This window comes from Pinus tabuliformis, chromosome 6, assembly GCF_031772625.1.
Source record: "Pinus tabuliformis cultivar Carrire ecotype Pingquan chromosome 6, CPIR1, whole genome shotgun sequence".
NCBI lineage: Eukaryota > Viridiplantae > Streptophyta > Pinopsida > Pinales > Pinaceae > Pinus > Pinus tabuliformis.
In genome coordinates, this window is record NC_142292.1 from 342,410,703 (window position 1) to 342,423,554 (window position 12,852).

Here is a 12,852-nt window from a genome sequence, read left to right on the forward strand (position 1 = left end):
TGGAATGACAACCTGCCTAGGTATTTATATTGGGGGCAATGGTTGTAATATTCATCATTCTTATTCACTCTATCAATTATATATATATATATATATATATATATATAATACATTTATACACTTACAAATATATTGTCTTCAAATACAAACAAGAACTATTTGTTAGACTGTCCTCTCTCAGATTTCTTAGTATTTGGTTCTCTTGAGTTGTTATGGATAAATTGAGTAGATGAATCATCAAAACTTTGCCACCTTCTCTTCTGATGTCTGCTGGTTTAGTTTCTTTTCACAAAATGAAGCTGACCTGGGAATCATTCTAAGATTTGGATGTTTTTCATGTTTGGTATTTCAGAAACATTAGAATAAATTTATTTTCTGTCATAGCTTAGAACCTATTTAGTATACCTGTTGTGGCGGTGACCTTGAGGCTTGAATCCCCTGAATGATTTTCTCATCATTTTGTCAAGTCTCACCCACATTCTTGTAACATAGGCGGTTACAGAAATTTCTTTGTTAGGATAAATCTTGAACCTTTTTCAAGGTTTATGTCATGAAAATGCAATATAGTGTTTTGAAATCTTGTGCATTGGTGTTATGCAGAGCTCACTGACTATAGCTGGTTGTTATATATGTCCATCTCCCGGTTCTAAAGGTTTAAAAACCCTGGTTTGTTTTTCATGTGATTCTCCTCAATCAACATCCTCCAGGATTTTTACTTTCGAGAACCTTTACAGTGGAGAAATGCAAGTTGTATCAGAAATTGATGAAATTATCAGTGCATCTCAAGAATTTTCAAATAGCGTATGGCAGTTTGAATCAGACGTGCCATTTCTGCATGTGGATAAAACTGAGACTGTTTTGACTGAAGGCAAGAATTTGAGGCTAATTTCTGAGTCAACACTGTCCAGGCTTCTTCTGCTTAAAGACGAAATGTCCAAGGATTTGGATAATAAGCATGAAGATGACAAAGTTGAAGGAAATGGATGGGAAAAACAAATTACTGATAAGTCAGTAGTAGAACAGGAGCCACTCTTTTTTGGACAATCCTGTTATTTCATGAACAGATTTATTGTTTCATGGGGAAGATCAAACTATAGCGGGGGACATGAAATAAGACACATTGGTGCACCAGACGGTACCTTGCTTGACCAAAGTCATAGTTGTAGTTGGTTGCATAGAAAGTGCTCTTCTTGTCCAATACAGATCAATATGGCTACTTGGCTCCGTCACATGAAAGAAGCAGATTGGACTTATCTCTCTCACCTGGTAGAGTGTCGGTTAACAAGAAAACATGTTTCTCTCAAAGAGACTGATGAAGAGATAATGACATCAATAACTCATTCTACAGACCAGGAAGAACAGAAGACAATTTCATGTGCTAAATATGTAGCAGGGAAAGCACGAGAAGCTCTTGCAAGATTGAAGACCATCCCAATACCAGCAAGAAGAGCTTTGCCCGTGCTTGTGAATGGGCAGGGTACTCTTCTTGGGATCCCGGTAATTATCTACCCATCAGTTGTTTTTCAATTTAGTGTTTAGATAACCTCATTTCAAATACTATAAAGATTTTGGGTCTCTGTTTTCAACAATGATTGCAACTGCATCTTCACATATTAGCTGCCAAATATGGATGTGTTGTATTTTATTCACTTGAGATAGTAGATCTGTAATATAATACAATACGTGTTAGAAAATCAGAAAGGAAGAAAGATTTTCTTATCTTGATAATTAATTGTGATGTATTGTTATCTTCTTTAAGTCTTTTTTAACTTCTTGATGTCTTCTTTTATCTTCTTATCATCAAGCAACTACCAAAACATAAATACATGAAGATCAAAACAATAAGGACACAGGATGCACACTCTCAGCTAGGGAAAAACCCCTCTTAGGGAAAAACTCAAAAAAATTATCTTCTCTTCTTCAAGAACCAAATCAAATGAGACAACCAAGACCTCTAGAGTCTAGACAACAAGTCCTCCTCCAGTCCACCATGTCAGCCTCCCAAGAATATCAATCAAACTATAGTCAAGTTCTCCACGAATCAACACGAGACAACACTTCCAAAACAAGTCAATGAGGCTCTCAACCCTCTCTGCAATTCCTGAAATTCGGCCTGCAATAGTTTGGACCTGCAGTAACTCTCATTCCCCACGGCAGCTCGCACGTGTGACAGAAAACAGAGAGAAATTTGGCTTCTTTTGCTTGAAAAGTGTCTCTTCTTCCTTCGCTCTAGTTCTTCCTTCCTTTCTAGGTTCTTTGCACTTTTTCTTCTTCTCTTAGAATTGCAGATCAAATCACTTGGATGTTAAAATTGGCAACTAGGGCCAAATTCCACTTTGGTCAGCTCAGTTGATGGAGATAATTATTGCATTAAATTCCACTTTTCGAGAGGACCAAAATCAACCTAAAGATCACTAAATTTGGATAAAGAAAAATATAATTTTGAAAGCAAGCCCACACATGTGTAATATATCAACGTTGGCTTGGGGTTAATTAGTCAAATTGGACCCCTCTCCAACTTATATGAATAGAGGTGACCTCTAACCTCATTAGACACATCCTATGTGAAACAAGTTCAAAAGAAACATCTTCTGTGGCAGCCACAGCACAAGGCCAGGGCCGAGGTAGCAAAGGGCTGTTTGGAGATCTGTTTGTGGGTTTTGGTAGGTCCGAAGTGCAGCAAATGCAGGCCGAGGCATATCTGGGCAGATTGGTGCAAGGTTTGAGTGGTATCCTCCCTGTTTTGATAGGCTGCAAGCCTTGAGGAAATTGCAGGAGCACCACAAGCCTGTTCTGGGCTAGATGGAGGGGCCGTGAGGCCTAATTCCCATAGCAAAGCCAACCTACAGGCGGTATGGGAAGGAAACATAAAGGAGGCAAGCCGCAGCGATTGGAAGGACTGTTGGAGGAACTTGAGTGGGCTGATGTGGGCTGTAATGAAGCCCTAACCAGATATCTGATCTACAGCAGTTGCATCAAGTCCATTGTCCAGAAGGAGGGCCACAGCTATTGGCACAAGATCTGGGCAATCTGTGCTCTTTGACTGCAAGTCCTCATTGCAGACCTTTGACCACAAGGTTCATCATCACATTGACCAGGCTTGACTGCCCAGTATAGAAATGTTTTGGGTTCATTATGATCAGTAAAGGAGGCCGCTCTAATTGAACCAGGACTGTGCTCCTTTTGGAGACTATTTTGTAACTTCTTTGACTACCATTGATCACTGGTTAGGGTAGAGTTTGTCTGCTGTTGTTTGAAGGCAGAATGGAAGATGTGTCTGTGTTGCTTCTTTGTCATTTGGACAGTGGTATTGATCATCGTATTGACAAGTCAATTTTGACTTTGATTGAGCTCTCTCTCTCTCTGCTGAACGTTTGATATTTGATAATAAGATGAATTGATCAAGGGTTTTCTCCATCTTGGGGTTTTTCCCTGGCTTGAGGCAATTCCTGTGTTCTCTTGTCTTGAATTGTCTTTTGCATATGTTATTTATGTTCTTTCTTCAATGTTATTTATATTCTTTCTTCAATTACTGTTAATGTGATTATAGTTTATGTGATTGCTAATAAAATAAATGGAATTGAAAATGGGCTCAAGTGGAACATTGAAGTAATTGTCCTAAGCAAAGAACATGTTAACCAAAAATTAACATGGTATCAGAGCTAAGGTGAGGAAAAGGTCAAGCAAGAACGAAAGAGAAAGCAATCACTAAGAGAAGTTTGTTGTCAAGTCTCCATGATCTTCCTCAAGAAAGACTTTGCACACCGGCCAAGTTGATACCGAGTCGGAGTCTACCCTCAGTCAGTTCCAAACCTGAGTCGGAGTTTTAAAACATTGCTATTGAGTAGGCTATTTTATCAATAAATTTTCGAGAGTATGCTGCTAGGGTTTACATATTGCAAAGATCTTATCGATGCGATGTATAGCAAAGTTGGATAGAAGCATACGCAGTCACAGTGTAGCAGTGTATTGGCAGCAGTGAAAGTGCAATGATGACAGTGATCAAACACAGTGGAAAATAATCTACTACAACAAATCTATCTTATTTTAGGGTAGCAGGATGGTGCAAGGCGAAGAGTGAAGTCTCCTTCAAGTTGGAGCCTGAGAACACTTCAGGGTGGTAGGGTGGTGCTAGGGCAGTAGATTGATGCTAACTACGTGTTGGAGCATCCTTCCAATTACAGCTAGTAAAATCAGGGTGTTGGCGTATCCTTTCAATTGGAGTTGATAAAACCAAGGGATTGGAGCCTCCTTCCAGTGATTGCCAAAGAATCTTGGAAGTTGAAGTTTCATGTTGATGTAATCTTTAAGAATTATATTAAAAAGCATTCGGTGGTTTTTCTCCAGGAAGGGTTTCCTCCTAAAAATCTTGTGTATTATCTATGATGTTATGCATTGTTAAATGGTGTTATTAATCTATAATGTTTAATTGATATGATTAAATTATTAAAATGTGCCCAATATTGATTCACCCCCCCTCTCAGTATTGGTGAATATTCCAACCAAAAATAAGGAGAGATGAAGGCTCGTTCTAACTACAGATAAAGGGTAATTTTAGGCCATTGTTAAGCCACAGTTTGAGGTGACTTTGAGCAGCATTTGGAAGGAAAGTAAGGTCTATTTTATACCTTAGTCAAAGGGAACATTTCTTTGATCTGTTTTGGCATAAAATCCCTTTGGTTTGCTCTAATTTGTTATGGCGCAATCTCTGCTATGATAAATACAATACGTTCTAGTGAGATTTGGTTTAGGTATATGCTTGTGTCCTAATGCAATCAATGGCAATATGTGTCTTAATGAACGAGTCAACAATCAAGATAAATCATGAGTAAATTTATGATCAAGGCAATGACAACATAAATGATCGCATGGTGGCACCTTCTCTGATCAAGCGCATGGTACATTCCTCTCGTATGATCTAAGGCCTTGATCTGATATATGTTATATCGCATTGAGCTAATGTATGGGTGTGTCGTTGTGTTAGACGTTTGACAGTGCTCAACACAAGAATCAATTTTTTATAGTCAAAGTTCAAGTGTAGGCTGATTTGACTTATGCCTATCCGATACAAGCACATGAGTTGATGTTCTGGCATCATAATGTTTGTACCTAGTGAGATGGTTATATTACTGAGTGTTGATCATAGACCTAAGTTGTTTAACTCGTAATCTGCATATTTTTAAAGATAGTGTATTGTGGGGTTTATATCTACACAGTTGAATGAGCAAGGCTCGTTGTTGAATGTTGTGAATGATTGACAGTGAGTACGTATTGAGAGCACTATTAAAGTGATCGAAGAGGGTTTATTTTGCAGAGGATATAGTGATGTGTATGCTAAGCAGAGAGTATTATTAAGTAGGCTATTTTATCAATAAATTTTCCAGAGTATGCTGCTAGGGTTTGCATATTGCAGAGATATTGATGCCATGTATAGAAAAGTTGGATAGAAGCAGACGTAGTCACAGTGTAGCAGTGTATTCGCAGCAGTGATGACAATGATGACAATGATCAAGCACAGTGGAAAATAATCTACAACAACAAATCTATCTTATTTTAGGGTGGCAGGATGGTGCAAGGCAAAGAGTGAAGTCTCCTTCAAGTTGGAGTCTGAGAACACTCCAGGGTGGTGCTAGGGCAGCAGATTGATGCTAACTGCGTGTTGGAGCATCCTTCCAGCTGAAGCTGGTAAAACCAGGGTATTGGCATATCCTTTCAGTTGGAGTTGATAAAAGTAGGGGGTTGGAGCCTCCTTCCAATCATTGTCAAAGAATCTTGGAAGTTGGAGTTTCTTGTTGATGTAATCTTTAAGACATATAGTAAAAAGAATTCGGTGGTTTTTCTCTGGGAAGGGTTTCCACCTAAATATCTCTTGTATTTTCTATATGATGTTATGCATTGTTGAATGGTGTTATTAATCTTTAATGTTTAATTGATATGATTAAATTATTAAAATGTGCCCAATACTGATTTACCCCCCCCCCCCCCCCGCCCCCCCCCCCTGCCTCCGCCCCTGCCCCCCTCTCAGTAGTGGTGAATATTCCAACAAAAAATGTTATATTTTTCTAGAAATCTTGATTCCTTATAATACGAGAAATTGTTTTCCTTGGATTCTTCAAAAGAACTTGGAGTTTTGCATCTTTTGAATTTGAAATCTTTCTATTAAGAAAGCCGTTGTGGTTTATAAGAAGAGGCTTTAGCCTTCTCAACCTCTTCAACAAGGCTATCCTCATTGAATTTGTCCTAGGTAACTCCATTGCCCATTTATATCAAGGCACTAGTCTAGGTGGTGGTGATCAATTCCTCTACTTTTACTATTTTCTTATGTTCCATTGATTTTCAGGACAAGGAACACTTGTAGTTGCTTCAAGCTTGTAAGCAAAACAAGCTATACTATATAGTATTAAGAACAACACTTGCCAACTCTAAGAAATCTCAAGCAATTTAAAAATGGTTGAGTGACATTTCATTATTGGCTGCTAGACATGAGCAAAATGCAGTCTAGCTTTTGGAAATTTAAGTGCAAGTATTTTCAATTCACAGTAAGGTCCATGAAAGTTCTATGAGATAGAGCACCATCTCTATAACAGTTTTTCTCTCATATTTCCTGTTAATGATAATTATGTTAAAATGTAAAGGGCATTCCCTTCTCAATAAGTTTTGTAGACTTTTACAACTGTGTTGAAAACCACAATAAAATACTTTGCTTCTGTAAAGGGATTAGATTCATATTTTAGATTAAGAAGGCTGTTTTAATAAGAATTTATTCAAACATTTAGTACCCAATCCAAGTCACTACAATCTGATTGTTTTAACTTTTCAAAATGCTTGAAGTTGAGATGGTGGAAGCACTAGATTTGAATGACTCCTAGAAACCCATGTGCAATATTTAAAAGCTAAGATGGCTCAAAAAAAAAGAAGAACAAGGGCAATGACCAGAAGGATCAACCCTTTGAAATGTTGCATTTCCTGTTTTCATGACATGGATGCTTTGCTTGTAATTCATTACTGGATATATGATGGTTAAATCACCAAAAACCCAAATTAAAACTCATCATACAAAATCCATGTTTTGAGCTGCAGTCTGTATTGCAGATTTAGATTCAATGCAATGCAAAATTAATGGATCATCTAATTTGAACATTTTTTTGCTTTGATGCTTGTGCCTTTGCTATGCATTGTTGACATTTATTGAAATTATCTAGAAGATCATCCCCAGTACAGCTAGAACGTACCCCCAAATTTTCAAAGGACAGTGGGCTGGCGACAGAAATTATATATATATATATATATATATATATATATATAGAGAGAGAGAGAGAGAGAGAGAGAGAGAGATGAAAAGCGTATTAAAAATTTAGAATTCCCTATTGACACTTGTAGTTGCTTCAAGCTTGTAAGCAAAACAAGCTATACTATATAGCATTAAGAACAACACTTGCCAACTCTAAGAAATCTCAAGCAATTTAAAAATGGTTGAGTGACATTTCATTATTGGCTGCTAGACATGAGCAAAATGCAGTTTAGCTTTTGGAAATTTAAGTGCAAGTATTTTCAATTTGCAGTAAGGTCCATGAAAGGTCTATGAGATAGAGCACCATCTCTATAACAGTTTTTCTCTCATATTTCCTGTTAATGATAATTATGTTAAAATGTAAAGGGCATTCCCTTCTCAATAAGTTTTGTAGACTTTTACAACTGTGTTGAAAACCACGATAAAATACTTTGCTTCTGCAAAAGGAAGGAGATTCATATTTTAGATTAAGAAGGCTCTTTTAATAAGAATTTATTCAAATATTTAGTACCCAATCCAAGTCACTACAATCTGATTGTTTTAACTTTTCAAAATGCTTGAAGTTGAGATGGTGGAAGCACTAGACTTGAATGACTCCTAGAAACCCATGTGCAATATTTAAAAGCTAAGATGGCTCAAAAAATGAGAAGAACAAGGGCAATGACCAGAAGGATCAACCCTTTGAAATGTTGCATTTCTTGTTTTCTTGACATGGATGCTTTGCTTGTAATTCGTTACTGGATATATGATGGTTAAATCACCAAAAACCCAAATTAAAACTCATCATACAAAATCCATGTTTTGAGCTGCAGTCTGTATTGCAGATTTAGATTCAATGCAATGCAAAATTAATGGATCATCTAATTTGAACATTTTTTTGCTTTGATGCTTGTGCCTTTGCTATGCATTGTTGACATTTATTGAAATTATCTAGAAGATCATCCCCAGTACAGCTAGAGCGTACCCCCAAATTTTCAAAGGACAGTGGGCTGGCGACAGAAATTATATATATATATATATATATAGAGAGAGAGAGAGAGAGAGAGATGAAAAACGTATTAAAAATTTAGAATTCCCTATTGACACTTGTAGTTGCTTCAAGCTTGTAAGCAAAACAAGCTATACTATATAGCATTAAGAACAACACTTGCCAACTCTAAGAACTCTCAAGCAATTTAAAAATGGTTGAGTGACATTTCATTATTGGCTGCTAGACATGAGCAAAATGCAGTTTAGCTTTTGGAAATTTAAGTGCAAGTATTTTCAATTTGCAGTAAGGTCCATGAAAGGTCTATGAGATAGAGCACCATCTCTATAACAGTTTTTCTCTCATATTTCCTGTTAATGATAATTATGTTAAAATGTAAAGGGCATTCCCTTCTCAATAAGTTTTGTAGACTTTTACAACTGTGTTGAAAACCACGATAAAATACTTTGCTTCTGCAAAGGGAGGAGATTCATATTTTAGAATAAGAAGGCTCTTTTAATAAGAATTTATTCAAATATTTAGTACCCAATCCAAGTCACTACAATCTGATTGTTTTAACTTTTCAAAATGCTTGAAGTTGAGATGGTGGAAGCACTAGACTTGAATGACTCCTAGAAACCCATGTACAATATTTAAAAGCTAAGATGGCTCAAAAAATGAGAAGAACAAGGGCAATGACCAGAAGGATCAACCCTTTGAAATGTTGCATTTCCTGTTTTCTTGACATGGATGCTTTGCTTGTAATTCGTTACTGGATATATGATGGTTAAATCACCAAAAACCCAAATTAAAACTCATCATACTAAATCCATGTTGTGAGCTGCAGTCTGTATTGCAGATTTAGATTCAATGCAATGCAAAATTAATGGATCATCTAATTTGAACATTTTTTTGCTTTGATGCTTGTGCCTTTGCTATGCATTGTTGACATTTATTGAAATTATCTAGAAGATCAGAGGTATTTTGGAAATCATTGCCAACATCTTGGGATTTTTTTTAAGATTGAAAGCCATACATGGAGGCAAACAATTTAAAAATTACATATTATTGATAGTTGGTACTGAACTGCTGTTGTGTTTTATTTGCAGAGCATTTCCTTCACGTGTTGCCCATATATATCTGTATTTACTGCATTCAATCCCAAGGTGCCACTTGGAGGAGGGTATAGTTCCTGGATCTGAAACTATCAGTATGGTTCAAGATAAGTTATGGTGTTCGAGTTCAAAATTGAACAAAATTAATTATCTGTCGATATCTTGTTCAAATTTGTGTATAAAGGCCAACTTCTTGGAGATCTGCATCCTGGCGCAATCCCCATACAGGATAGCATAAGTTTTGCATTGAAAAAAGATTATCAAGTGAACAGTGATGCTTCATCTTCAGAACCATTGATATCTTATTTTGGAGGAAGAACCAAATGCATGTAAAGCATGATTCTGTTTATGTGTTTTTCAATTCTCTGCACTAAGTCCAACATTGGTCTATCAAACCTCAATAAGAGAAGTTAGTTATTATTCTTTGTTATGCTGTTTGCAAAGTTCAAATAGCTTGCTAATGAGATTACTGAGATCACTTTGGTTTTAATGTGCTAACTCATTATAGAGCTAAAGAACTCTTGATTAAGCAGTTTCAGATAATCTGAATCATTGCTCAACAATAGAAATGCTTCACAAAGCGTACACTAAAAATCTTAACTGTTAAATCGAAAGATATTTTTCGAAGACAGTTGATTTTACGATAGTGGTTGTGCTTTCATTCAAATTTACAGTTAGGTGGACAAATATTTTTCCCATGGAAAATAGTTTTGCCAAGGCTAAAGAGTTCGTTTCCGAAATTCACCTGCACATGAGATATTCTATAAGACAAAACTTATGGATACCCAAAAGACAGAATATGATGCCTTGAAATTCACCTGCACATAAGATATTCTATAAAAAAAAAAACTTACGGAGTCCCAAAAGACAGAATTCCCTAGACACAAGGAAAATACGATGTCTAACATCACTCCTCAACTAGTGAGGATATCCTCATTCCCTCTTGATTAAGGAATAGATCATTGCTCCTTCTTAAACATTTAAGGAGACTTCTTACTTCATCTCAAGCATAGAGGAGATTCCTTACTTTCTTTAAATTGGAAAGTCATAACCACAAGCTCTTTAGCATGTCTTTGTCAATACATCAACTACTTGTTCTTTATCAAGATCTTCATGTAGTTGCATGGCTCCTCCTCCCTTTGCATTTGATCATATTGATCTTTTGTAATGGAGCCAAACTTTCTTTAGTCTGTGATAGGGTCCATGCCATCAACCTTTCATATCACTTTACTCTAGTCATCATCAATGAAGGCATTATATTAAGCCAATCAAAGTAGAGCTAGACATAGATTCTTCAAATCATGAAAGTGATCTTCATCATAATTGAAACACAAACATCAGGTTATCCTTTTGTACTATTACCTTTCAATCCCAAGATGATGTAGACATCTTGACCACATAATCTTCCAAGGATTACCAAAACCATCCACTCAATCCATGTATTCATTGATTGATTTCAAAACAAACAGTTTCCTCAACTACCATTATCAATTTTTTGCAACCTTCTTCCAGTTTGCAAAACTACATACCAACCAGATAACCAATACCAAAACATCAATATCATAACTATGTCAACATGATGACCTTTTGTCAAAATATCATGTTCTTCTTACTTGTGTCCTTTGAGATTAACATCCTTCCGCATGGCCTATCTCCATATTGCTCAATAATCCTTCTCCATCCTTTCAATTTAATCAAAGTGCCCATGGAGCAAGTTGCAATATCTTCTTCCTTGGAGTTGTCATTATTAACTCACTTTCTTTCTTCAGAGATCGTGTTGATCAATGTCATCGTGTCTAAGTCATGTTATTTTATGGAAGAGTCTTGATCTTTAGCCATTCCAAAGCATACTAAATTCCTAGGCATCGAGTAATCATATGGAAGACCTTTCATGCTAATGTTACTGAGCACATTCTTATGACCAACTCTTTCTGCAAGAATCTTGTAGACATGAATTCTACCTTCTCGAGAAGATTTACTTAAACAGGCATACATTTTCTTCCATATAACCATCTAGTTATCCTTGACCATCTATATGTCTTCATCCTTCAAGACTATTGTTTCCATACTAAATGGAATATACTAGTCATGTCATAATGCTTCTTCCAAATATTAAAGAACCTTCTCTAAATGATTGTTCTCATTTGAGGATCTTGGTGATCATTCTTGCAAAATGTCTATCTCTAACATTATGTTAGAAAATGCTTGGATGAACTATGATGTGCAAGATGGTCCAAATATTTTCATTCTTGTCAGCTAGATGACTTCTTCCAAAGCAATTTGATCATGTAGACTCTAAATCTTCTACTATCATATGCTTCCTTCTATGATGCCATGCTTCATAAAAACAAAGACGCTTCTAGAGAATGCAACGATGCATGCTTACTCTAACTGCTACTTTCTAATAAAGAAAGGTAAGCTACAAATGAACCTGATAGAGATGGAGCTTCCTTCAATAGTATAGATCCTTGGGATCTTCACCTTTTGGCTTCTTCTTAGGTTCTTCCTTTTCTTCAGCTATGTGAGCTCCACTTCTCTCCTTCCTTTTGTTGTTTTTCTTGTTTGGACAATCCCTCTTAAAATTTCCATACCCATTGCATCCAAAGCAATGTATCTTGGACATCTCTGGTTTTCCTTTGGACTTTCCAAACTTCCCTTTCTTCTTCTTGGATCTTACAACAAAGGCTTGAGATTTTTTATTTGATTTGGTGCCATCCTTTGCCTTTATCCTTGTTTCTTCCTAGAGACATTGAGCCCATAGTTCTTGAAAGGGAGTAGTATCTTTTCTTGAGTAGACGCTAGTTGCAAAACTACTTCATTCAAGTGGCAAAGCATTTAGTACACAAGTAGTCATCTCTGAATCATAAATTACTTCCCCAAGCCTCATAATCGGTCCCTCAATTGTGAGATCTTCATAAGGTATGTGGACATATCTTCATTCTTTGGCATTCTTGTTTTATATAGTTGATTCCTCAAGGATATTTTCTAACCTTATGTACTTATAGAGTACAATTTCACCAACTTATCATAGATTTCTTTAGATGTACTCAGATCAACAACAAATGGAATGAGATGATCCTTTATGGATTCAACAAGAATCCTTTATGCCCTCACCTCTCCCTTCTTATACCTTTCTAATTCTTGAGTCCTATCTTTGTTCGATTGAGTAATTTCTCCAAGAACATATCCATGACTTCATTTTCTATAAGCACCAAATTAATCATCTTCTTCCATGCTATTAAGTTTGTTGATCTAACGAGCTTGTTGTTTTGTGTGCAAAACAAAGTCATTTGATTTGTAGATTGAGACATGGAGAACAATATGGTACTTACTTGTCAAACAAGTGTCCTTCTTGATGATGCCTTCAACTATCTTGATGCTTTTAATACCTTTCAGGAGATTTCAAAGACTTTCCTTCAATATCAAAGAGTCTTCAAAAGATAGATGCCCTTCTTAAGATGATGAGGCCATCAATGAGA

The 12,852-nt window shown here is 36.3% G+C and overlaps 1 protein-coding gene across 3 annotated transcripts in view; it reads left to right on the forward strand.

Annotated features, from left to right (window-relative positions):
* LOC149258698 (uncharacterized) overlaps positions 1-9,533 on the forward strand; it is a 416,271-nt gene extending 406,738 nt beyond the window's left edge. For 2 of the 3 annotated variants that reach the window (XM_089415879.1, XM_089415887.1), the window contains 2 exons: positions 601-1,497; positions 9,368-9,533. In XM_089415879.1, coding sequence (XP_089272005.1) covers positions 601-1,497; positions 9,368-9,460 — 990 coding nt within the window. In that variant the 3' untranslated portion in view covers positions 9,461-9,533. The remainder of the gene's footprint in view (positions 1-600; positions 1,498-9,367) is intronic. The other variant, XM_089415896.1, reaches the window with a different exon arrangement.
* Positions 9,534-12,852: the final 3,319 nt, after the last annotated feature.